Source organism: Malaclemys terrapin, chromosome 1 (assembly GCF_027887155.1).
Source record: "Malaclemys terrapin pileata isolate rMalTer1 chromosome 1, rMalTer1.hap1, whole genome shotgun sequence".
NCBI classification, from domain to species: Eukaryota; Metazoa; Chordata; order Testudines; family Emydidae; genus Malaclemys; species Malaclemys terrapin.
In genome coordinates this window covers 160952921-160975860 of record NC_071505.1, presented here as the reverse complement: position 1 = coordinate 160975860, position 22940 = coordinate 160952921, and the positions used below count along the sequence as shown (strand labels likewise).

Genomic DNA, 22940 nt, shown 5'->3' with positions numbered 1-22940 from the left:
CAATGCCCTAAAGAAGAGCTCTGTGTAGCTCAAAAGTTTCTCTCTCACCAACAGAAGTTGGTCCAATAAAAGATATTACCTCACCCACCTTGGCTCTTTAAACACAATGCTTAATAATTTTCTCCCTTGGAACTGGAGGCTTATGGTCCATCCTATATTTTAGCTTACTAACTTCTTAAAGTAAATATTAATGTTAACGCATACATTTATACTGCAAGATACTGGAAGCTGATTCTCCCTCTATTAGTTTTAAATGTCTTCAGTATGTAATATATCATTATGGTTTCTCATTATCATACCTGTGAAAGGATAGTCAACAGACTTTTTGGCGGGGATGGCAAATGTTCATGAACATCTTGAAACAATAGTAAAAGGGCTAAGTCTATTATTTTGAGGATGCCTCACCACAGATTATGTACAAATGATAAGAGAAGGATTGAACACAATATTACATTAAACTTACAGTGCAACATTTAGTACCAAGTAACTTACATAATTGTTTTTTTCCGGTATGGAAATTTCTCATTGTTTTTGCAAAGCATTTCCATAGAAATCTCAAGTCCTTTGGTCAGTCTATTAATTGGAAAAAACAATCGGTTTCTTTCTGTTTCTAACTCTTAAAACCTAGATGCCGCGTTCTTGGATGATTTCTCTCCCGAACACAATAGAATAGTTACCCTCTTGGTTCATCTCTCTGATATCACACTAAGTACAAGATAAATCTTTGCAAGACTGTTTTAAATTATTATTCTTAAATAGTACTTTCATCCACGGATCTCAGATCAGTTCCAAAACACATGAATACTTAACTTCAAACTTGGTATTAGGAAGAAGTGTTCAAATGAAACATCATTTAGTTTACTAATTTTCATTGTGTAGCTAGATTTTCATTTAAATGCTTATTGTTTAGATCAGATTCTTCAAGGTAATTAGGAAGTCATGAAATCCACCCTACAATTGTTTTTTGTACTTCAGTATAATAACAAATCCAGTGACAGTTACTGGTTTCCATATTCATAGGTAGCTTATGCTTCATGTTGTTTAAATAGCATAAATTGACCGTGTAGACTAGAAAATGCTGTTACATAAATACACTCTTCTGGTTATTTTCACAGAATCATTAGTTAAAGACAACCTCAGGCTTGTCTACACTATGGGCCCTGCAGTGGCATGGCTATAGTGCAGTGGCGCCATAATGTAGACACTTTCTACAGTAACACAAGGGATTTTTCCACTGCTGTAGCTTGTCCCCCTCCCCGAACAGCGATAGTTAGGTTGACAGAAGCATTCTTCCATCGACCTAGCTGGGTCTACATTGAGGGAGCGGGGTAGGTATGCATAGCTACAACATGGATTGTCACACCTTGAGCCCCCCAGCTATTCAACCTAAATTTCAAGTGTACACCAGGTCTTAGTAATGAGACTAATTCACTTTTCAGATGTTGGCAGCATCGTTTGAGTGTATCCCAGCATGATAAATCATTTTTAATATTTAAGAACCCTTTTCCATTTCAGTTTTATCTGGAAAAAAATGCTTCCTGTATTAGCAATTAGTAGTCTATCCTAATTTCAAACTAATGCTTGAGATCACAATATTGCTGCATTTAAAAAAACAAAAACAAAACAACTCCAATTCCATCTCTTATATGCAACGTTGTCATAATGACATCTCTTTTCATCTTAGTTTCCTCCATTGAGCACTTTGGCTGCAGTCAAAAGGATTGCAAGGCACTAAAATATTAATCTGCATCACGAACATTAAATTTACAAACTTGTTTGTACACTTTTGGTTATAGGCCATTCTTTAATTGAAATTAGAGTAATTAAAGTGATTTTACTGAGGATAGTAAAAAACATGCATGTAAATAGGTGGCACTGTGTAAAAAGTAATTGATTTTAAATATGCTGTTATAAAAGTTGTCCCCGACTTTTTAAAATCTGATACTTTATATATACAATTGCATGTGGAATACTTTTCACTTGAAGTACAAATTCCTTTTATGGATGATGATAAGCAGATAAGGTCAAATCCTGCTGGTTGGTTACTACAGTTAACTTGAGTGATGCTATGTGTATGAGTAAGGTGAGCAGTCAATTGCTCCAATGGCTTGATATAATTGTGTTGGTATACATTAAACTATGTCATTTTGGAATTCACCCAGGCCAGTAAGGGGTTGGGTCACCGTCTTTTTTTGTAACCCTGGGTATCTGGTGGTTATGCAGTGTTGGTCCAGAGCTCTGACACCAACAGGCTGGTAGCAGCCCACAATCCTCACCCTGGCTTTGCCCTGCCTGGTTACTCATTGCAGACTGACCTTAGTGTCCGTCCAGCCCGGAAATCACCCTACTGCTGGGACCAGTGCCTTTCCCTGGACTCTCACAGAGAAAGTGTTAAGTTCGCTGCCTCTGAGAGACAGTGAAACACTCCAACCTGTCAGCTTTCTAGAAGCACACACTTTACTGACTTTACACAGCTTTGGTGGTTTTTAATGAAAGCAAAATGAGTTTATTAACAAAAGAACGTGGATTAAGTGATACACAGTAAAAGGGCTAAAGGTGGCAAATCTAAAAACTAAACAATCTAGAAAGATACAGTCTCTGTTCCAGATCATTTCTCTCATCCACAATCTCCTTTCCAGCTTTTACTGGCCAGGAACCATCACAGAGATCAAATTGCTTGGTTCCTTTGTTTCCTAAGATAGAATCTCTTTCTGTTCCTTTTATCCCCAAAGGGATTTTCTTTGTCTTACAAGTCGGAAAGGCCTCCTCTGGATTCAGTCTCTTGTTTCACTGGGATGCAGGAGCCATGTTAATTCTCTGTGTCTAGAGTTCAGGATCAGGATAACCTCGGCTGATGCAGCTTGATGTTTTTGTTTACTGCTAATATGTAAATTGAAGGTTACCTACATGCCTCCAGCTTCCATCCAGGACACACCACACGATCCATTGTCTACAGCCAAGCTCTAAGATACAAATGCATTTGCTCCAATCCCTCAGATAGAGACAAGCACCTACAAGATCTCTATCAAGCATTCTTAAAACTACAATACCCACCTGCTGAAGTGAAAAAACAGATTGACAGAGCCAGACGAGTACCTAGAAGTCACCTCCTACAAGACAGGCCCAACAAAGAAAATAACAGAACACCACTAGCTGTCACCTTCAGCCCCCAACTAAAACCTCTCCAGCGCATCATCAGAGATCTACAACCTATCCTGAGAGATGATCCTTTACTCTCACAGATCTTGGGAGACACACCTGTCCTCACTTACAGACAACCCCCCAACCTAAAGCAAATACTCACCAGCAACCACACATCACTGAACAAAAACACTGACCCAGGAACCTATCCTTGTAACAAACCCAGATGCCAACTCTGTCCACATATCTATTCAAGTGACATCATCATAGGACCTAATCACATCAGCCATACCATCAGGGGCTCGTTCGCCTGCACATCTACACATGTGATATATGCCATCATGTGCCAGCAATGCCCCCCTTCCATGTACATTGGCCAAACCGCACAGTCTCTATGCAAAAGAATTAATGGACACAAATCTGACATCAGGAATCATAGTACTCAAAAACCAGTGGGAGAACACTTTAACCTGTCTGGCCATTCAATGACAGACCTGCGGGTGGCTATCTTACAACAGAAAAACTTCAAAAACAGACTTCAAGGAGAGACTGCTGAGCTGGAATTGAGATGCAAACTAGATACAATCAACTCAGGATTGTTTAAGGACTGGGAATGGCTGAGCCATTACAAACATTGAATCTATCTCCTCTTGTAAGTATTCTCACTATAAGTATATCAAACTGTCTGTACTGAGCTATCTTGATTATCACTTCAGAAGTTTTTTTCTCTTACTTAATTGGCCTCTCAGAGTTGGTAAGACAACTCCCACCTGTTCATGCTCTCTGTATGTGTGTATATATATCTCCTCAATATATGTTCCACTCTATATGCATCCGAAGAAGTGGGCTGTAGTCCATGAAAGCTTATGCTCTAATAAATTTGTTAGTCTCTAAGGTGCCACAAGTACTCCTGTTCTTTTTATGTAAATTGAAGTAAACCCACATTCCTTTGTCTAGGACAAACCTGTTTATCACCTTTACCTAGGCTTAGCTGTCTGGTCTTAAATATGTTCTAGTAACATCGTACAGAGGCAATTCATAACGTCACATATAATGTTAACACACGTGCATTTTACAATGATATTAATAACCAGTGTGTTATTAGCTTTCATATGATACCTTACACAATTCCTTTTGGATAAATACCATGACAACAGAGTGTTGGATGTAGTGAGTTAGCTGGGTCTGATGAGAGATAATGTATCCAAAGCCACTGTGCTTAAAGGGCTCTTAGGATATGTCTATGTTGCAATTAAAAACTCTTGGCTGGCCCATGCCAGGTGACTCAGGCTCAAGGAGCTTGGACTGCAGGGCTGTTTAGTTGCAGTGCAGACTTCCAGGCTCAGTCTGCAGCCTGACCTCTGGGAAACTGCCACCTCACGGGATCTCAGAGCCCAGGCTCCAACCTGAGCCCAGAAATATATACTGCAATTAAACAGCCCTGCGAGCCGAAGTCAGCTAGCACAGGCCAGCCCCAGATGTCTAACTGCAGTGTAGACACACCCCCTACAGTCACATAAAGACATCATAGATATTCTGGATGCAGACGTGAAATTTTTTCTTTAGTCACTAAATGTGGGCAAACTACGGCTTGCGGGCCACATCCAACTGCAGGAGCCTCCTGCCCGACCCCTGAGCTCCTGGCCCAGGTGGCTCGCCCCCGGCCCCTCCCCTGCTGTTTCCGGGAGTTCCGGGGGCGATTGGGGAACAGGGAGAAGGGGTGGTTGGATGGGGCAGGGATCTTGGGGGGCAGTCAGGACGGAGGGGAGGGGTTGGATGGGGCGGCAGGGTGCTGTCAGGGAACGGGGGGGTTGGATGGGGCAGGAGTCCTGGGGGAGGGGGCATCAGGGGGCGAGAAGCGGGGAGGGGTCGGATAGGGGGGCAGGGGCTGGGCCACTCATGGCTGTTTGCGGAGGCACAGCCTCCCCTAACCGGTCCTCCATACAATGTTGGAAACCCGATGTGGTCCTCAGGCCAAAAAGTTTGCCTGCCCCTGCTTTAGTGCCATGAATTTCAGAAGTGCATCAGTCAGTCTTCGTTTTGAAAATAATATTACAAAGGTGAGATGAAGTTAGAGGTTCTAAATTACTTCTGGGAGGTAGTCTATCTATAACTTGTTTAGCTCTTATTAGCATATACAGAGTGGCAGGTTTGTGGCAGACCTTGTTGGCATTGGCCTCTGAGAAGGTAAATTAATCCAAAGGTAATGTGCATTATAACATGTACTGCATAACATTTGTTTGCTCCTGTGACTGCTCTGATGTGTGTTGAAAATGCAGTTTGTAATGATTTTACCATTCTGTCTTAACAGAATGTACCCATACATCACGTCATCTTTTAAAGGCACTGCGATGAAAGAAATAAAGAAGGCAGAAGTGGATGTGAAGATTGGTATGCAATATCCTGAATTGGCTACTTTTATTGAACTATAACTTTGCTTTTTATTTCAAAATTGTGGCTTAATTATGCTAGTAGTAAAACTCTTTTGTGAATAGAAATCAATAACACTTTTGTAGCACTTCATATTTTTGATATGCTCAGAAATATTAGCTAAACTCCCATAACTGCTCTGTTGCGGTTAAAATATAAAATACAGAAAAGAGCATAGTCACAAATTGCCTTGCAAGATAGGATGGGGAGCTTTAATTCAAGAAAGCAAGGAATCTAAAGAAAAGTAGCGATCCTCTTCCTAAATCCAAGGTCATACTGACATGGTGGGGGGACTCTATCATGGGAAACAGTGACTCTGAAAAAGATTTTGGGAGTCATGAGGGGATAATCAGCTGATCGTGAGCTCCCAGTGCGACGCCGTGGCCAGAAGTGTTAATGCAATCCTTGGACTAATTAGGAGGAGTACAGAGGTTGTTTTACCTCTGTGTTTGGCACTGGTGCCACTGCTGTTGGAACAGTGTGTCCAGTTCTGATGCCCACAATTCAAGAAGGATGTTGATAAATTGGAGAGGGTTCAGAGTGGAGCCATGAGAATGATTAAAGGACTAGATAATATGCTTTATAGTGATAAACTCAAGGAGCTCAATCGATTTTAGCTAACAAAGAGAAGGTTAAGTGAATAGATTATAGTCTATAAGTACCTAAAAGGGGAGCAAATATTTAATAATGGGCTCTTCGATCTAGCAGAGAAAGGTATAACATAATCTGGTGGTTGGAAGTTGAAACTAGACAAATTCAGATTGGGAAAAAAGGCATAACTTTTAATCAGTGAGTGTTATTAACCATTGGAACAATTTACCAAAGGTCGTAGTGGATTCTCCATTCCTGAGAATTTTTAAATCAAGATTGGATGTTTTTTTCTAGAAGATATGCTTTAGAAATTATTTTGGTGAGGTTCTCTGGTCTGTTTTCTTCAGGAGGTCAGTCTTGATGATCAGAATGGTCCCTTCTGTAAATGTAAATTACTGACTAAGTATGTTAGTACCTCAGGAGGTGCTCACGTGCTGCAGTCTCAGTCATTCACTAAGTGCCCTTTATTCCCACCGATTCCAATAAAACAGAGGATGCTCAGCACCTCACAAATGCATAATCCGAGATTTAAAACATTAAACAGTTCCAGGTCGTCATGGTGTTTACCCAATCGATGTTCTCTTTTTCTGTAGCGTCAGGATTTCATAATGTCTCTAAGCTGTACTTTAAGTAATTGCTTTGCTTATGTTTTCTAGCTGAACAAGCTGTAAAAGAAGCTAAGTGCCAATTAAAGCATTTAGAAGAATCTCTTCTGCATGAGGTCAATGAGGTACTGTAGCAGTGATAGTATATCTTAAGCATATTCAGAGATATTGCTTGTTATAGCTCCACAGCAACCCATGTTTACTGGCCACAGGTGTCAGTGTGGAAAATGAACAGTGGTAGCTTTTTTGGAAAGGTACCTAATTTCTTTTTAATGTAATTTTTCTAAAAGATAGTCTAGAAACAGTTGTAATGGCAGGTTTTTTAAATTTAGCTTACCAGTATTATTAAACACCAGGGAGGATAACCAGAACTACATTTCTATCAGTTACATGTGTACTATTATTGAGGATTTTTACAAAGATTAAGTGCCCAGTCGCACTGATCTTGGATTCAATTACATTTTCAAGAAAATATTTTAAGAAGTTTCCCTCCCCCTCTTAGTTGCCTTTAAATGTGATAATGATAGTGCTTATGTATGGAGATATTGTATTCATAAAACTGTAATAATAATGCCCCCCCTCTTGGTCCGCCAACCTTCTGTCCCCATGCATGCATATAGACTTGAATTTTTCATGATTTGCCTGCGAAATGTTGAAGACGAGGCTTGCTGTTAGTAGAAGGGCATACGTCACTTGCAAAACGTGTAATTGTGGGAGATGGAAGGAGAAGCAAGTGTGGTGATTAATTCTCAAAATCTATTTTAAGGGTCCATCACCTACAACGTAACTTCTGCTCTCCATTCAAAAATATTGTAATGATTGTTTCTGTCTCCTATAGCGTGTCACTAAAATCAGTGTTGGTTCTGTTTTGACTGGTCAGAACCACCAATAGTTTTTCTTCTGTGTCTTACCTTGCCGTTGTAAATCATTGACGGCTCTAACTTACACTTCATGCCACGGGTATTTGGGTGCAAAGTGAAATAGACCAGAATCATTGAAGTTTCATTCTGTGGCCTCAGATGTGTATAAATGGAGGAATAGAGTTAATTAAAACCAACTGCCTTCTGCTCCATTCCTTGGGGTATTGTGCTCTGAACAGCAGAGTGAAAATTTAACACTGATTCTAATATATCTTGATTTAATCTCCAGTACACTAACTGTGTCTGGCAGTATCTGGGTTGGTAGCAGACTAGTGACAGGCTTGGAAGTAGGGTGGGCTCCAGAATATTCACTTTCTCAGAATGGGAAGCAACTTGGGGGGAAAAAAGTAGGGTATTAATTGATGCTAAAATAACTTGTTTTACTGCTCTTTCCCCTAAATGGAAAAGTCTGCTCAGCTTGTATTACAGGATTCTCTAGAAAATGCAAAAAGAATGTGTGAGAAGCTGGAGGAGAAACAAAGGCAAGATGTGAGACTATTTAACCAGTGTTTCATAAAAAGTGGTTGTGTACTGTTTGTTGTAAATAGTGATTTGATCCAGAGTCTGATATTTAAATAGTGCTTTCTCAAGTTGCAGCTCTTTGTCATTTCAAGGTGCTTTTCAATTACTTTGGATGCTCCAATCCTTTACCCTTTTCTGGGAAAAAAATTAATTCTTGTAATTGTTTGGTTAAAATCTTTTAGAATGAAATTATTTTTATCTATTTAGACACTTGGGTTATGTTTCCTCCCATACACCAGGTGAAACAAATATTGTTTTTAATTGTTTATAATATGGTTACAAAAATTTGAAAAGCTCAAATCTTGGCTCTCTGATGTTGAGACATTGGTGAAAAATCAACCCTGGGTTCATTGTGACAAATCTAGGCAGTGTTACACAAGACATTTTGAAAGCCCTACCTTGTAGCATGGCAATTCAGTTAGGAATAGGAGTGTGCTAGAGACCTAAGGCCATTGATCCTGTATAAAAACAAGTATTTTTAGGAGTCTGCTTCTGTCACACCCTGACAGTATTTTAAGATGTGCTTGAGTTTACAATACCCATCTGTTGGCTAGATTAGAGTCAACTGCTTCTTTTTCTAGTTAATATCCACAAACAGCAGTTCAGATCAAACACCTCTCTTCAGGGAAAAAGTGAGATTTGTAGTCCCTCTGTGTGGGTCCTTTTGGGCAGCCAGGAAACCCAGAGGCTAGATTATATTTTGTTTACCAGATCCTCTTCAGCATGGGTCCAAAGGGTGCCCAAAATTTTTCCATGAGGAAATTATTATTCTGTATCGTACAGGTTGACATTTCAGTCTCCTCCTCAACAAGGCTACAGCATAGAATCTTCTTTTAGAGCATGCAGTAGCTGCTTGTCTCTATTTCTATGACTTGCAAAACAGATTACAATTGAACAGAATGTAGGACACCTCCTCCACATACAGGCATATTTGTCAGACAAGGAGTACAACAGAAGGAAACAGAGATTTACTTCAGTGTCCAAAGAAGCTGACGATTATAGGCCTGTATTACCAAGGTTGAACGATATAAAGTAATGTCCATCTTCAGGCTGATATCCATAATCTCATACATTCAAGTAGTCAACTGAAGGCATTCCCCTGTTTACAGGATCTGAGAAACACATACTTGCACTTAACTGGGGTTTTGTTTGGCTTTGGAGCCACTTACATAAGCATGTTGCTTCATTATAATGCTACTTAACACAATGGATTGATATTAGGTGAGGTGGATGTCTCGCCCATTTCCCCATACCCTGACTTCTAGAAAATAGGAAGCTTTCCTTCTTCATTGTCTGCCCGCCTGGCTGTTGGGAAATTATTTGCCCTCTTTATTCTTACCCAGCTACTATCAAGGATGCAGGTCTTCCCTTTTTTACTCCTGTCTTCTGTTTTATTCTTATTAGACTCTGTGCTTATTGCCTAGCATGGCAGTACAAATGGAGTGCTAATCAGATGCCCAGACTTTGCAAGAGCAACTTGTGGGCTGAGACTAATTAACATGGAGATTGTAAAATCTTCTTGGGTTTGGCAATCCATACCAACCATCTAATGACCCATGGATATGTCCATATATAATCTATAAAGTGGTGAAATTGGGTTCAAACCTTGCTCAGAAGAGTAATCTCTTGCAGGTGGATTGTCTGGTGTGTAGGGATGATAACAAACTAACAGTGGGTAGATTCCTATTTCATTGGGCTATCATTCCTTTGCTCCCCACTAAACCCTTCACAGTATAGCTAGACAGTTTCCCTCCATGCACTCTGTCAACAGAAACTTTTAAGGGAGTATGAGGAGAGAGCAGCTATTGCAAAGAACACACTACTTCAGTCAGTGCAGCAGAAAATGTCTTTGGTTATTTTGCTTTTATCCTGCAGGACAAGTAATTCTATCACATTTGCTTCTTTGCTTCATGGCTTTAAATCTGTTTGGTAATACCTCCTCTGAACACTGCATCATAATGATGTGATGCCCAGAGTAATTTAAGACTTCCTGGGAATGACCCAAGAATTTTGGAATGGATAGCAACTCTGAAAAAAAAAAGTTTATAGGTTCGTAGGTTCCAAGACCACAAGGGACCATTGTGATCATCCAGTCTGACCTCTTCTATAATACAGACCATAGAACTTCCACAAAATCATTTCTGTTTGAACTAAAGCATATCTTTCAGAAAAAAACATCCAATCTTTAGCTATTGAAGAGTAGGGTGTAGAGCTGCTTCTTTAGGTAATAGCGAACACATTCTTGCTTATGTGATGCCTCACTTCAAAGAAGGACACTACTATCATTTACCGAAAGTAAAATCCTCACTTCCTGGAATCTGAAGGTCACCTGTAGTACATGGGCTTCGTGTAGTCCTTTAACTGGATAATGCTACATTTTCTAATGTTACTGGCAGATGCAGCATACAAGTAGTGATTACATGATGGTGCTTACCAATTTTAATACTTTCCATTCCTCGGGCCTACCCCCCCAAAATGTGGTTCATATTAGTTGAAGCTCCTTGTTCATGATTAGTTCCTTTGACTCTGGTAGCTCCTTGCAGAAAGTCTTACAAAGCCATAGGGCACTTTAACCCTCCATTCTCCACTAGTTGAATGGGAGGAAACATGAAGTGTATGGAATGATACAAGTCAACTCTGAGAACAAAACTGGCTAATTTTTGTGTTGCTTACTAATGGATGATGGTTACTAATGGATGATGGTTAAGTATGCCTAATTTAAAAAAAAATCCATCAGCCAGAAACTTTATGATATGAAAACAAGTGCCAATTTGGTAAGGCATTTTTCCTCTACAAATGCAACGAAAGAATGTCTTTAGCTGTTCTCATATTGATAAATATGAAAATCTTCATAGCAATGGCTTTCAGTCTTAATTTTCAGGTTAACAGCCAGTGCCGTCTTTGTTCATGTCAAGCTGCCAACGTGCTACTTGGCTTGTGTTTGATTTTAAACAGGAATTTTCTGTTTTCAAAAATGGATGAATGTGATCTGCCTCTGATCCATTTCCAGTATACAGAAGTCTGTCCCATCAGTTTGAAAACCCAAGAATCATGTTAGCCTTTAAAAGTTTGGATGTTTTTGTGGTCAATACTACTTTTTTATCATTTATATTTCTGGCTAAAGTGAACTGTCCAATCTCTGTATCTCCTAAACCAGATTAACAGTGGCTACTAAACTGGTAACAATCAGTAAAATTAAATTAAATTATAAAACTTTAAAAGGAAATTTATAAAAGAAAACTTCTTATTGATTTTACATTGCTTAGAGAATTGAGGAGGCCAAAGAAGCTCTATTTAATATTTGGAATAAACATAGAAAACAGAAGTCAAGATGGAATGTTCATCTATAACAACAGTCGCTTGATCAGAATGTATGAGAAAGTGGGACCACATCTTAAACAGGGGTCTCGGTAAGCTTTCTTTATTATTTATTTATTTATTTATTATTATTTATTTAGGGTTTAAAACTTTGTTTTAAAATGCAGGTATTATGAATACCAGCAGGAGTCTAAAATCCATGATCCCACCTGAAAGAGGTTATTTCCTTTCCAAGCATATGCACAACATGGATTATTAATATATTTTTGAGTGTTATATACATGCGTTAAGGGAAGAATAAATCATTCAAAATATAGGTCTGCAGTTCTCAAAGTAATTTTTTAGAGTAACTCACTATTGTTGAATTTTTTATTGCAGCTTGGGAGTTCTTGAGTTCTCAGTTTCTCTGAGTTTTTACCTGCATGTTGCTCTTTTTATATCCTCCAAATCCTGGTGTCTGTTCCTTTCCCTATCCTGCCACTTCTGACATGTCCTCACATTTTAGAACATAATATTTTTGAGATTTATTTCATGTATTCATTTGAAATGAAGTAATTTAAATATAATTCTGCACATGACTATGATCAGACAGGATGCTAGTCTCCATTTTCTATTAGAAAAATATTATTTAATTTAATAGAATATCAGGGTTGGAAGGGACCTCAGGAGATCATCTAGTCCAACCCCTTGCTAAAAGCAGGACCAATCCCCAATTAAATCATCCAACCAATTTTTGCCCCATATCCCTAAGTGGCCCCCTCAAAGGTTGAGCTCACAACCCTGGATTTAGCAGGCCAATGCCCAAACCACTGAGCTATCACTGAGTCAAGGGCAGCTGCAAACAAAACAGATGACTTGTTCTTTGAACTTGGATCAAAATGCTTTGAACTGATGTTATTTCAGTTTCAGCAGTGGAGCAGTTGGAATGGTGGATGTGCCCTTAGAAGTCATGGAGCCAACACACAATAAGCAGGCCTTTGTCAATGTTAAAGAATATAACCACTTGCTGACATCCATGGAGCATTATCTGATCCAGTACTGGAAGGACATGGGAATAAGTAAATCTTTATTGTTTAGCCTGGCTTGTTTTATATAGCTATTAAAAAAAATCTGTGTCAAACTGTTAATTCATCAAATACAGCCGATAAATTGGAAGTTAGTGTGACGGGTTCGGTCACAGATACCCCCCTTGGGACTGCTACCTGATGTGCTGAGACTACCTCTGAGCCCATTTTCCCTGCCAGCTTGGGACTTTATAACCCTGTCTTGTTGAGCCAGACACGCTAACCTGCTGCAAACACAGACCGAGGTCTGAACCACGTCCCCCGAAGCTGCAGGCTTTAACTGAAAACCACTTAGCAGGTACTCCTGTCTCCAGCACCCAGATACCCAGTTCCCAATGGGGTCCAAACCCCAAATAAATCCATTTTACTCTGTATAAAGCTTATACAGGGTAAACTCATAAATTGTCAGCCCTCTATAACACTGATAGAGAGATATGCACAGCTGTTTGCTCCCCCAGGTATTGATTACTTACTCTGGGTTAATTAATAAGCCAAAAGTGATGTTATTAAGTATAAAAAGTATGATTTAAGTGGTTCCAAGTAATAACAGACAGAACAAAGTAAGTTACCAAGCAAAATAAAACAAAAACGTGCAGGTCTAAGCCTAATACAGTAGGAAGCTGAATACAGATAAAATCTCACCCTCAGAGATGTTCCAATAAGCTTCTTTCACAGACTGGACTCCTTCCTAGTCGGGGCCCAATCTTTTCCCCGGTACAGTTCTTGTTAGTTTCAGGAGCCATCTTAGGTGAAAAGCAGGGGATTTCACATGACTGCAGCCCCCTTTTTTCTGTTCCACCTCCTTTTATAGCTTTGGCACAAGGCAGGAATCTTTTGTCTCTCTATAGGTCCTTATCCCTCCTCCTAAATGGAAAAGCACCAGGTTTAAGATGGATTCCAGTACCAGGTGACATGGTCACATGTCCTGAGAGACCCCCACGCCTTCATTCTTCCTGGCCTGACTCACAGGAAGGCTTGCAAATAAACAGAGCCATCTACAGTCAATTGTCCTGGTTAATGGGAGCCATCAAGATTCCAAACCACCATTAATGGCCCACACTTTGCATAATTACAATAGGACCTCAGAATTATATTTCATATTTCTAGTTTCAGATACAAGAATGATGCATTCATACAAATAGGATGAACACACTCAGTAGATTATAAGCTTTGTAATGATACCTTACAAGAGCAAGAGACCTTTTGCATGAAGCCTATTCCAGTTATATTATATTCACACTCATTAGCATATTTTTATAAAATCATATGGAGTGCAACGTCACAGTTGGATCAGATTGTAGCTTTTAAGAACAGCCACCTGAGGGAGTCAGTGTGGACCAGACACCGTACCAGTTGCAATTCCTAGAGGCATGCTGCGTGCAGAAAATAGAGGCAGAGAGATTACTAACTATTCAACTGTTGCTGCCTCTGGGAGCACACACGGGAGCAAAGGTTGCACGTAAAGTACTTTGATATGAAGTTGAGATGGAGGTGCTATAACAATGCATGCTACCTTTTCAAATGCTAATCCTAGGATCTGGTGACAATCCCATGTGGGTCAACCAGTTGAGTTCAATTTGTGTAAAGCAAGAACCCCTAGAGCCAGGATGATAAACGGTAAATCCAAATGGTCATCTAGCTGTAAGAGTCAAAAGTACAGCTGGAGGAATCCTAACATGCAACCTGAATTTGCTCTTTCCCAGTAGCCACAGGATGAAGACAAAGGAAACCAGGTGCAAGTTTTCTTAGCAGTGAAATCAAGCAAGCATTTTGGTTCATCTAGTAAGGAATTGGAAGTATAGGCAAATATTACATCTATTCATTTTTTAGATAAATTGATTCTACATGTATTTACAAATTAGATGTGACCCTTGCTGTGTCCCAGTTCAAACAACATTGTTTTAACAAATGCTATAATCTGCTTTTTGTGTAATTAGTCATTATTTTCAGTGTGCACTAGAAAACTTCTACAGTGTGAAAAATGCACAGAGCTCCTACATCACATCTTGGTTTTGAAAATAATCAGATAATTTTGGGTAGCTTTCTTGTTTTATAAATAAAAGATGCAATATCACTATTTGTTTAATTCAGATCCATAGTAGTACTTGGAATAATTGTGCTCTAGTTTGAATGAAATTATGGCCTTTAAAAAAATCTACGCATGATTTCGTCCATTAAAAAATAATGTGCCTTTCTGTCTAATGCAGAGAAGTTTGGTAGCTCAAGATGTCCAGTTTCACCTGGCTATACTTGTTTCCAAGCCCAGCTCCCCATCCCACACTGTCCCCATATGCAAGATTTTAGGCTGTCACAGTGGGGTTTGTGCTTTTTGTTTCTTTGTTGTAATATAAACATTTTAAAAAGAGCAGGAGGTGTGGACATGTTCTGTAAAAGATCTTCCCTTCCTCCTGAAATATTCAGTCCTTTTTGGCTAGTGTGCATATCTATAAAAGCCCCCGAATGTTGCAAGTATGTCAATTAACCAATGGATATATATGTACCAGTAGCATTAGCTCCCCACATATCTGGTTCCTTTGGGACAAGTGTAGCCTCAATCCAGCCTTGGACAAGCGTGCCTTCCTTTATACATGATTGATCCGCCAGTATTGCTCTGTAGGAAAGAAAGCACAAGAAACACATCTACACAGGCAGTTAATAGAGGGTCTTTTCTCTCTTCCTAGAAAAAAAGTGGTAGAGTGCTTTTAAACTCCAGTGTATGAGAAACTGCTCCTGAAACCTTAAAAGGGATATGTATGTAGTTCCTTACTTACTTTTGAAGATGGCTAGGGAGAAGGAGAAGTTAGTTGAAGTAAACAATTACGCGCTTGCATGGATGGGAGCAGTGAACAGGGTTTCTTGTAGTGCTGCATATCCTTATGCACCATAAGCTATATTGATGCTCTGCTTCCAATTAGCTTTAATGTAGGAGACGTTGTTTAGATGTTAGTAAACTACCCATTTTAACTTTTGGAGCAACTTTGTCTTTTCGGACCTTGGCTCCAAATATGTCTCTATGACGTACTCAACCAATCCACCTCAGGATGTCTGTGCGTAGAGTCCTTTCTTTCAATGCAGGTCTGAGAATCAGCCATTCAATTTGTCTTGGTTACTATTATTTAATATTGGTGGATAGCGCAGGTGTGCATGGCACTTGATGGAGAACAGCATATTAAAAGATATGTTATGGTGGCAGGAAAAATGAATGGAGCAGAGAAGGAGAAAAATCTTACACAGAACAAGATAGAGGTGGCTTGTTTTGCAAACCACTAATGTGTTTTTGGGTTTTTTAAGTAAGTCGATATTAGAAAGTTAGCATTGGATCATGTTTGGTGAATGCATATGGAGAGGATGGACGTGATGGAATAGTGTTTGTTAGGCTCTGTCAAATATAAAACAAAGCAGAGTCCCTGCCTTTGAAGGTATTTGAAGGAGGAGAGAGAGTGCAAGGCTCTCGGTACCAGATGCTTGAAGCTGCCCATGGAGATGTTTGAGGGAGAAGGAAACTAAGGGAGGCATGAATTGAAGCAGAATTGGTAGATCAGAAGGCCCAAGTGGGGCTTTACGTAAAGCAGACTGACTTGAGGCAGAGGGTGCAATCCGTGACCTTTCCTTCCTACTTTCTCCCACAACTTTCACTGACAGCAGCACACGTTTTTATTGACTTTAACAATTCTTCCCGCTCCAAGCACTCTGCCTATGGTACCCAGGTGAAGTTGTGGCTTTGTCAACTTCTTAGAGCTAGAAATGTTTTGAAAGAAATACAAAGTAATTATTGCCCTGCTCTTGGATGCTACATTTACCATGAGAGACTGGAACTGATTAATTCTGTTGACTGTATTTATGTGCTTAAACAAGCTAGTGGTTTTGATCCAATATTTTTTGCTGTTTATAAAATAAGTTCTTAAAGTTTAATCCTTTAGAGCCTAATTTGCAGTTACACACTTAGTCTCATTGAAATAAATGTGGGAATAGGGGGCACAACATATGAACCTCAATGTAATAAGCAAGGTCCGCAAAGAGTAATGTATTTGACAGAATAAATTTATCAAAGTAACTGATCAAAATTAAAAAATTACAACAATTCACACAGCTTTTCTGCCAGGTGTTTATGAGCAAAATAATTGTTCTTTCCATTAGTCTGTACGTAGAGTCATAGAGTTTAGGCAGGGACCACCAGATCATCTAGTCTGACCTCCTGTGTGATATTCCTAGATAATCCTGTCATGTGACCCGCACACACATGCTGCAGAATCTGACCTGGGGGAAAATTCCTTCCCCCTCATATGGCGATCAGTTAGACCCTGAGCATGTGAGCAAGATCCAGTTAGCCAAGTACCTGAAAGAGCCCTCTCAGAGTCTTGGCTCTCCCCATCCAGTGGCCCATCTCCAGCCATGCCCATCCCTGACCCCTCAGAGGAAGGAGATAAAAACCAAAGCAGAATACACTGCAACGGGTACATCTCTTCCTGACTGCTGCCAGTGGCTGGCTGAAGCCCTGGAGTATAAGATTTTTATGAATATAAGACATCAAACAGAAGTGAGCCCCACAGCTGCTGAGCCCTGCCCTGCCCCCTACTATCATATCATGCTTGCATTAGTTCCCTCTTTTGCTGATTATGATGGTGTATCCCTAGTATATACTGTTGGCTGTCTGGGAGTGCAGTCTAGTACTTGGATGAGAAAACAGTTGTTGAACACCTCTGGATTCTGTTTCTAGTCTGCCACTGACTTCATGTGACCTGGAGCAAGCCACCAAAACTCGGGACAAAATTTTCAAACCCAGGTGCCTGAAGTTAAGCTCCTAAATCTGTCTTTAGGCCTTCAGAGTAGAATTTACAAAAGTACCTAAGTGACTTATAAGCACAAACACCATTAACTTTAAATGGTGACACTGCCCTAAAATAATTTAAGCACTCTTTAAATTCTACATGGAAGGCTTAAATACAGATTTAGGAGTCTAATAGTTTAGACACCATGTTTTAAAACTTTGGCCTCTGTGCCTTCATTGTCCTGTCTAAGTTGAGGATAGGAATACGTTCTACCTCGGAGGTCTTGTAATAATTTAACTAAAATATATTAGAAAATACTTTCCATGTCACTGGAGCTTTTAGTGAAAGGGGAGTTTTTCACAAATATATGTTAATGTTGATTTTTTTTTTTTTTTTTTTGGTCTTCAGGTTTGTTTTGTTTTTTTTGGTGGCTTAAAAATGTGTGAGGACAAAGCTTCCTTTGTGGAGCCAATCACCGTTAAAAAATTGAAGATCAAAAATTACTGCTTATATCTGCAATGCACTGGATAACTACAAACATACCTAGTCTTTGTCTTAAATATTTGTGAATTGGAATTTCACAATAGTCTTTAGCTTATAATGGATTTGAGCTGATAGAAAGGCATTTGAAAGGTGACTCACTGGTCTCTCTGTGTATTACTACCTCATTCTGTATAGAAACTGTAATATTTACATAGTGCTATGTATCTTCCAAGTACTTCACAAACATGGACTAATCATCCCCACTCCTCATATAATGTAAGTAAATATTTGACTGATAGGGACACAGAAGGGGATGTGACTTATTCCAAGGCCACGAGAGTGTCCATTTCTAAACCCACATGAATGCTTAGGATCCCATCTTTCAGTTTTGTTTCCAGACCACATCTTGTTCACACTACCTTCATGCCCGTTTGCAACTTCTCTTAAAAGCTACTGGTCCCCCATTTGCAAAGCACGTTCTTTAACTAACATCTGTAGTTTACATATAAACTTATTCTTCTGCTACTGAATGTTGTATCTGTATAAATATATATTCTTCTTTAGGTCAGAAAGGAGTAACTTCATTCTGGAATGCGTTTGGATATCTAAGTGACAAATGGCTGGAGAAACCCTCAGATGCAATTCAGTATAAGAGAAGACGTGCAATAGAAATTCCTGCCCTGGTTCAGTGTGGTGAGTTTATATAATTGGATACATAAAAGGAGAAATAAGGAGAGGATTTAATAGGATAATAAAAAAGAAAGGCCTTTAAATTGTAACACCTTAATCCCAGCTTTCCCCAGTATTTGACACTGTATACTGCTGTGTTTTCATGTGCTTCTTCCTTCAGAAGATCATCTTATAGCCCCTATGTTTCATTTTCCATCTACCCCTTAAAAAAATCCATCCACAGCTATTTTTTTATAACTGTGCATGTTCCACTTCTGAATGTTTCGTCGCATCATATTTAAAGGCTGCCAACAAACTGCGGTTTTAATATGCTCCAGAGTGAAAGGGTTATTGGTGACGGACCGCAGAATTGGAGCACAGCTTTGGCTTTTAATTGATAGTTATCCATTGTTTAAAATTAATTTGCCAAGCTCCTTTTACAAATTGTCCTTACATAACATATTTTTGTGTGAAGCTGTTTCATTCTTTCCCAGCAATGTGCCTCTCTGCCATGCCAGGTTGGGTTCTTTATTGCTCTGTATCGGGACAGGATCAAACCTCAAACTGGGCAGTTTTTATTTGATTTGGGTTTTTCTCAGTTTCTGTTAATTTGTTTTTTGCTTTTTACCAACATAGCTTTGTAAAGACACCTTGCTTTTTTAACTTTTGAATTATTGTCTGAGCTTCCCACTTCCTATGGCAAAATCTGAGTTTACAGATGGCTTGCTATGCCTCTGGTATCCTAGTATGAAATTGATCTCACATTTCAATTGATCACAGTATAATTAAATACTACAGTGCTTTGTTATCCTACTAAGTAGCTTTGAGCTCCTGTTCCTGCAGTTCTGAGTCAGAAGTTTAATAAAAGGCTTTTTCATGAAAAAGCCCAGTAAGTAAATTCTCCCACATCAGTGTCACAGAAATAAAGTGTTCCCTACATTAAGTTGTCTGCTCCCAGAAAAGAAACTGCTAGTCATAACACTGTGAGCACAGACTATGACATTTAAATTGGCTCTTGAATTTATAGCATATGAGAAAAATTTAAATTTTATTTCAGAAATAACAGTTAAAACTTTTGTCAAGTAAAAAACATGGATGGAAACATTGTTTTTAAATTACTCATTAGGGTACTCTGTACATTTAAGATTCTGAAGCTATTCTAGTGTAACAAAAATTTGAACCAGTATGAAGTCCAGGATTTGCTGTTTAGTCCTGGCTCAGTGCCAAAATATCTCCCCCTTCTCCCCCACTACACGGAGGAACTTGTGATAGACCTTGAATCATCAGGACTCACTAATACTTGTCATTGATCACTAGACAGCTGGAATGTTCAGCTTTACAGTGCTATATATGGTATTCATTTTCAGCCATGTCAGCACATGCTGCTTGTTGGAAATCACATCAGTCTTGTCTCCCCATCCCATTTCAATACAGTTGTAATCCACCATTTGGGAGAAACCCACTGCATTTCAAAGCAGTCTGGAGTTTATTTCTTAGACGCACAAAGCATTTTGCAAATTTGTCAGATCTGCTTGCTAAATTCATGTCAGAATTGAAGAGAGAGGCAAGGTAAGGGAGGGATGGAGCAAGCAAGACAGCAGTAACCTATTTAACATATAATATTTCATGACTTGTCATGGTTAGATATAGTTTGACATCTTGAAAGCATTTGTACTGGTTAACTGATCCATAAATGTTTCAAAATGCTGATCCTGGTCTAGAAATCAGTGAAACTTTAGTTGCTCTAATATAGTTGGCACAATAACTACCACTATTCAGAAAATATACTCCTCGCCTTCTCTTAATACTTAATCCTAATAATAAGGCATTAAACCCAAATTGGATTAGTTCTTCCCCAACAGGTATTGCAGCACTTCATATTTTCCGAATGCCTACTGCAGTATGATCAGCTACCTTTTGGAAAGTGTTCAATAACAAGTGTTCCTGGGGTAGAAATAACACCAAAATAAGTGACAGTGTTGGACAGCATACACTAATTATCTAAAGTTACAGTAGTAAGCGGAGTATCTGCCAAACTGTATGTAAAATGTGAAATTATACATGGTGATTCCTTTGCTAACATGAGTCCAACTAACTGGATTGCCCTCAGAGGGAGAGAAATTATAACTAACGCACCGTAGAAACCTCTAAAAGTTATGCGAAACTGATATGATCTATGAAAAGCTATTTCAAGGCCCTGTACCTTCTCTTTTAGTGGGATTGGAAGCCTTATGCCATAGAATGTGAGCTTGGTTCCTGACTTTCTAACCGAGGTTTGGGGTGGTAGAATCAGCCATTTCTATCCTTGATGGGTCATGACGTTCAAAACCTGTCACTCGTTCAGGACTGAACACTGCCTGTCCTGGAACTTTGGACAGCTGAGCTTTGGGGGAATAGGGAAAGGTAACATTTATATTGTATGTTGCCTTTTTTTTTTTTTTCAATGGCAGCCATTTGCTGGAATTTCTTTTAATATGCCAAAATTAGTTAGTTAGTAAACAGAGGGAAAATGAGACAGTCAAAGCTGCATGTTGAATCCCATTAGCACAATAAATGGGGGGTGAGGTGTGTTTGTTTTGATATGTGCTATGATGTAGTAATTTTCTTCTAACTACTTAATTAGATATCTGCCTTAAATGGAGGGTTCTGTCATCGTCCACTGATATCGAAAACAAAGACCACCGTGGAATCTGGACTTGTGAAATGATCCCTGGTCCTCTGAAAAACAAGTAAGCTTTTGATTAGCAATACTATATAACTGATTAGCATATTAATAATGAATTACCATTTATTAGCCATCTCCCTTGAAGCCAGAGTAATAAACAAATGCAAACAGTAAAGTATAGATGGTATTGAAATATTTGCAAAAGCAAATACCATGTGAAACTTTACTATTGTGATCGTTATATTAGAGAACAAAGGCAGAATAATGGGGGTGTATCTAACCTTGTTAACTGCAGTAAGTGGCAGATAGTATGTGTATCAGCTCTGCTACTTTGGACATTTTGCGGTCACTCACATCTAATCTAAATCTGAGTCTGTCTGGCACACACCATGATTTTAGTGTCCAAAGCTCCATTGCGGAGAAAGCATGCTCAGGGTAATGCGAGTCAGGCAGCAATGTGGTCCCAGCAGGAAAGCTGATCCTGTATTAATTATTCAGGCAGAGAGGTGTGTGTGTGTGTGTGTGTGTGTGTGAAGAGAGAGAGATTCCATGTGCAGCTTTATTACGAAAGGTGACTGTAAAAAATGGCATCTGATGTCTCTACTAAACACAGTGAAACTACAGGTAAGTATTTTTTCTGACTGCCAGTCCTATAATCCTAAACGAGGCTCTGACAGTCAAGCTTGGTTCCATCTTTATCACACGATCAAGGTTCCGTGGGCAAAACTGGGCCCTCAGGCCATGTCTACACCACAGAATTATATCGACCTAATTTAGGTTGGTATACAGCCACCGCAGTTATTAAATAGCTTGTTTGCGCACGGATACTTGGCTCCTTGGGTCAGCAATGCGCGTCCTCACCAGGAACGCTTGTATTGATTGTATCATCAGTGTGGGGCACTGTGGGACAGCCCCTGAAAGCCAGTGACAGTCAGTGTAAGCAATGCAGTCAATCTAATTACAGACACTGCATCAATCTAATTACATGAGGCACTTACTTCAGTGGGAGCCAAATTTAAGTGAAGACACATCTACAGCTGGGTTGATGCAAGGCAGTTTATGTCAACCTAACTGTAGTGTAGAGCAGGGGTTCTCAACTTTTTCATTTCTGAGTCCACCCCCAACGTGCTATAAAAACTCCATGGCCCACCAGTGCCACAACACTGTTTTTCTGCATATAAAAGCCAGGGCCAGCATAAAAGCAGGGCAATTTCTCGGGGCCCCACGCCATAGGGGTCTTCGAAAAGCTAAGCTGCTCAGGCTTCAATTTCAGCCCCAGGTGGCAGGGCTTAGAGCCCTGGGGCTTCAGTCCCACACAGCAAAGCTTCAGCTTTCTGCCCTGGGTCCCAGCCAGTCTAAAACTGGCCCTGCTTGGCGGCCCCCCTGAAACCTGCTCACAGCCCCTCAGGAGGCGCCAGACCCCTAGTTGAGAACCACTGGTGTAGAGCAGGCCTTGGTGGCCACTGTGCAATTAGCATATTGCACAGGCGTATCTGACTGGGTCATGGTAAGTAATTCTGGTGCACAAGAAGGAATAGAAACCAGCTCTCTTCCTTTAATCGGTGTTTGCACCCCAGAACTAACAAGAGTTAAAAGTAGTAAAGCTAATTTTTGTCAATGAAATTAACAGAAGTGATGTGGAGTATATTCAGAGAACAGTTCTATTGTGTTAGATGATGCCTCTTTTAGTCACTTTGGAGGGCAGTACTATACTTTGAACCACTGAAGATAATTCCTTGCCAGACAATACAAGATAACAGAGC

General features: G+C 39.6%; 1 protein-coding gene across 1 annotated transcript in view; it reads left to right on the top strand.

The window, feature by feature from the left end:
* The window catches only part of MORC1 (MORC family CW-type zinc finger 1), a 106459-nt gene that overhangs the window by 30539 nt on the left and 52980 nt on the right, over positions 1-22940 (top strand). Inside the window, exons 10-16 of the mRNA XM_054016424.1 lie at positions 5453-5532; positions 6819-6892; positions 8105-8169; positions 11476-11619; positions 12431-12585; positions 18408-18536; positions 21136-21241. Of these exons, the coding sequence (XP_053872399.1) occupies positions 5453-5532; positions 6819-6892; positions 8105-8169; positions 11476-11619; positions 12431-12585; positions 18408-18536; positions 21136-21241 (753 nt within the window). The remainder of the gene's footprint in view (positions 1-5452; positions 5533-6818; positions 6893-8104; positions 8170-11475; positions 11620-12430; positions 12586-18407; positions 18537-21135; positions 21242-22940) is intronic.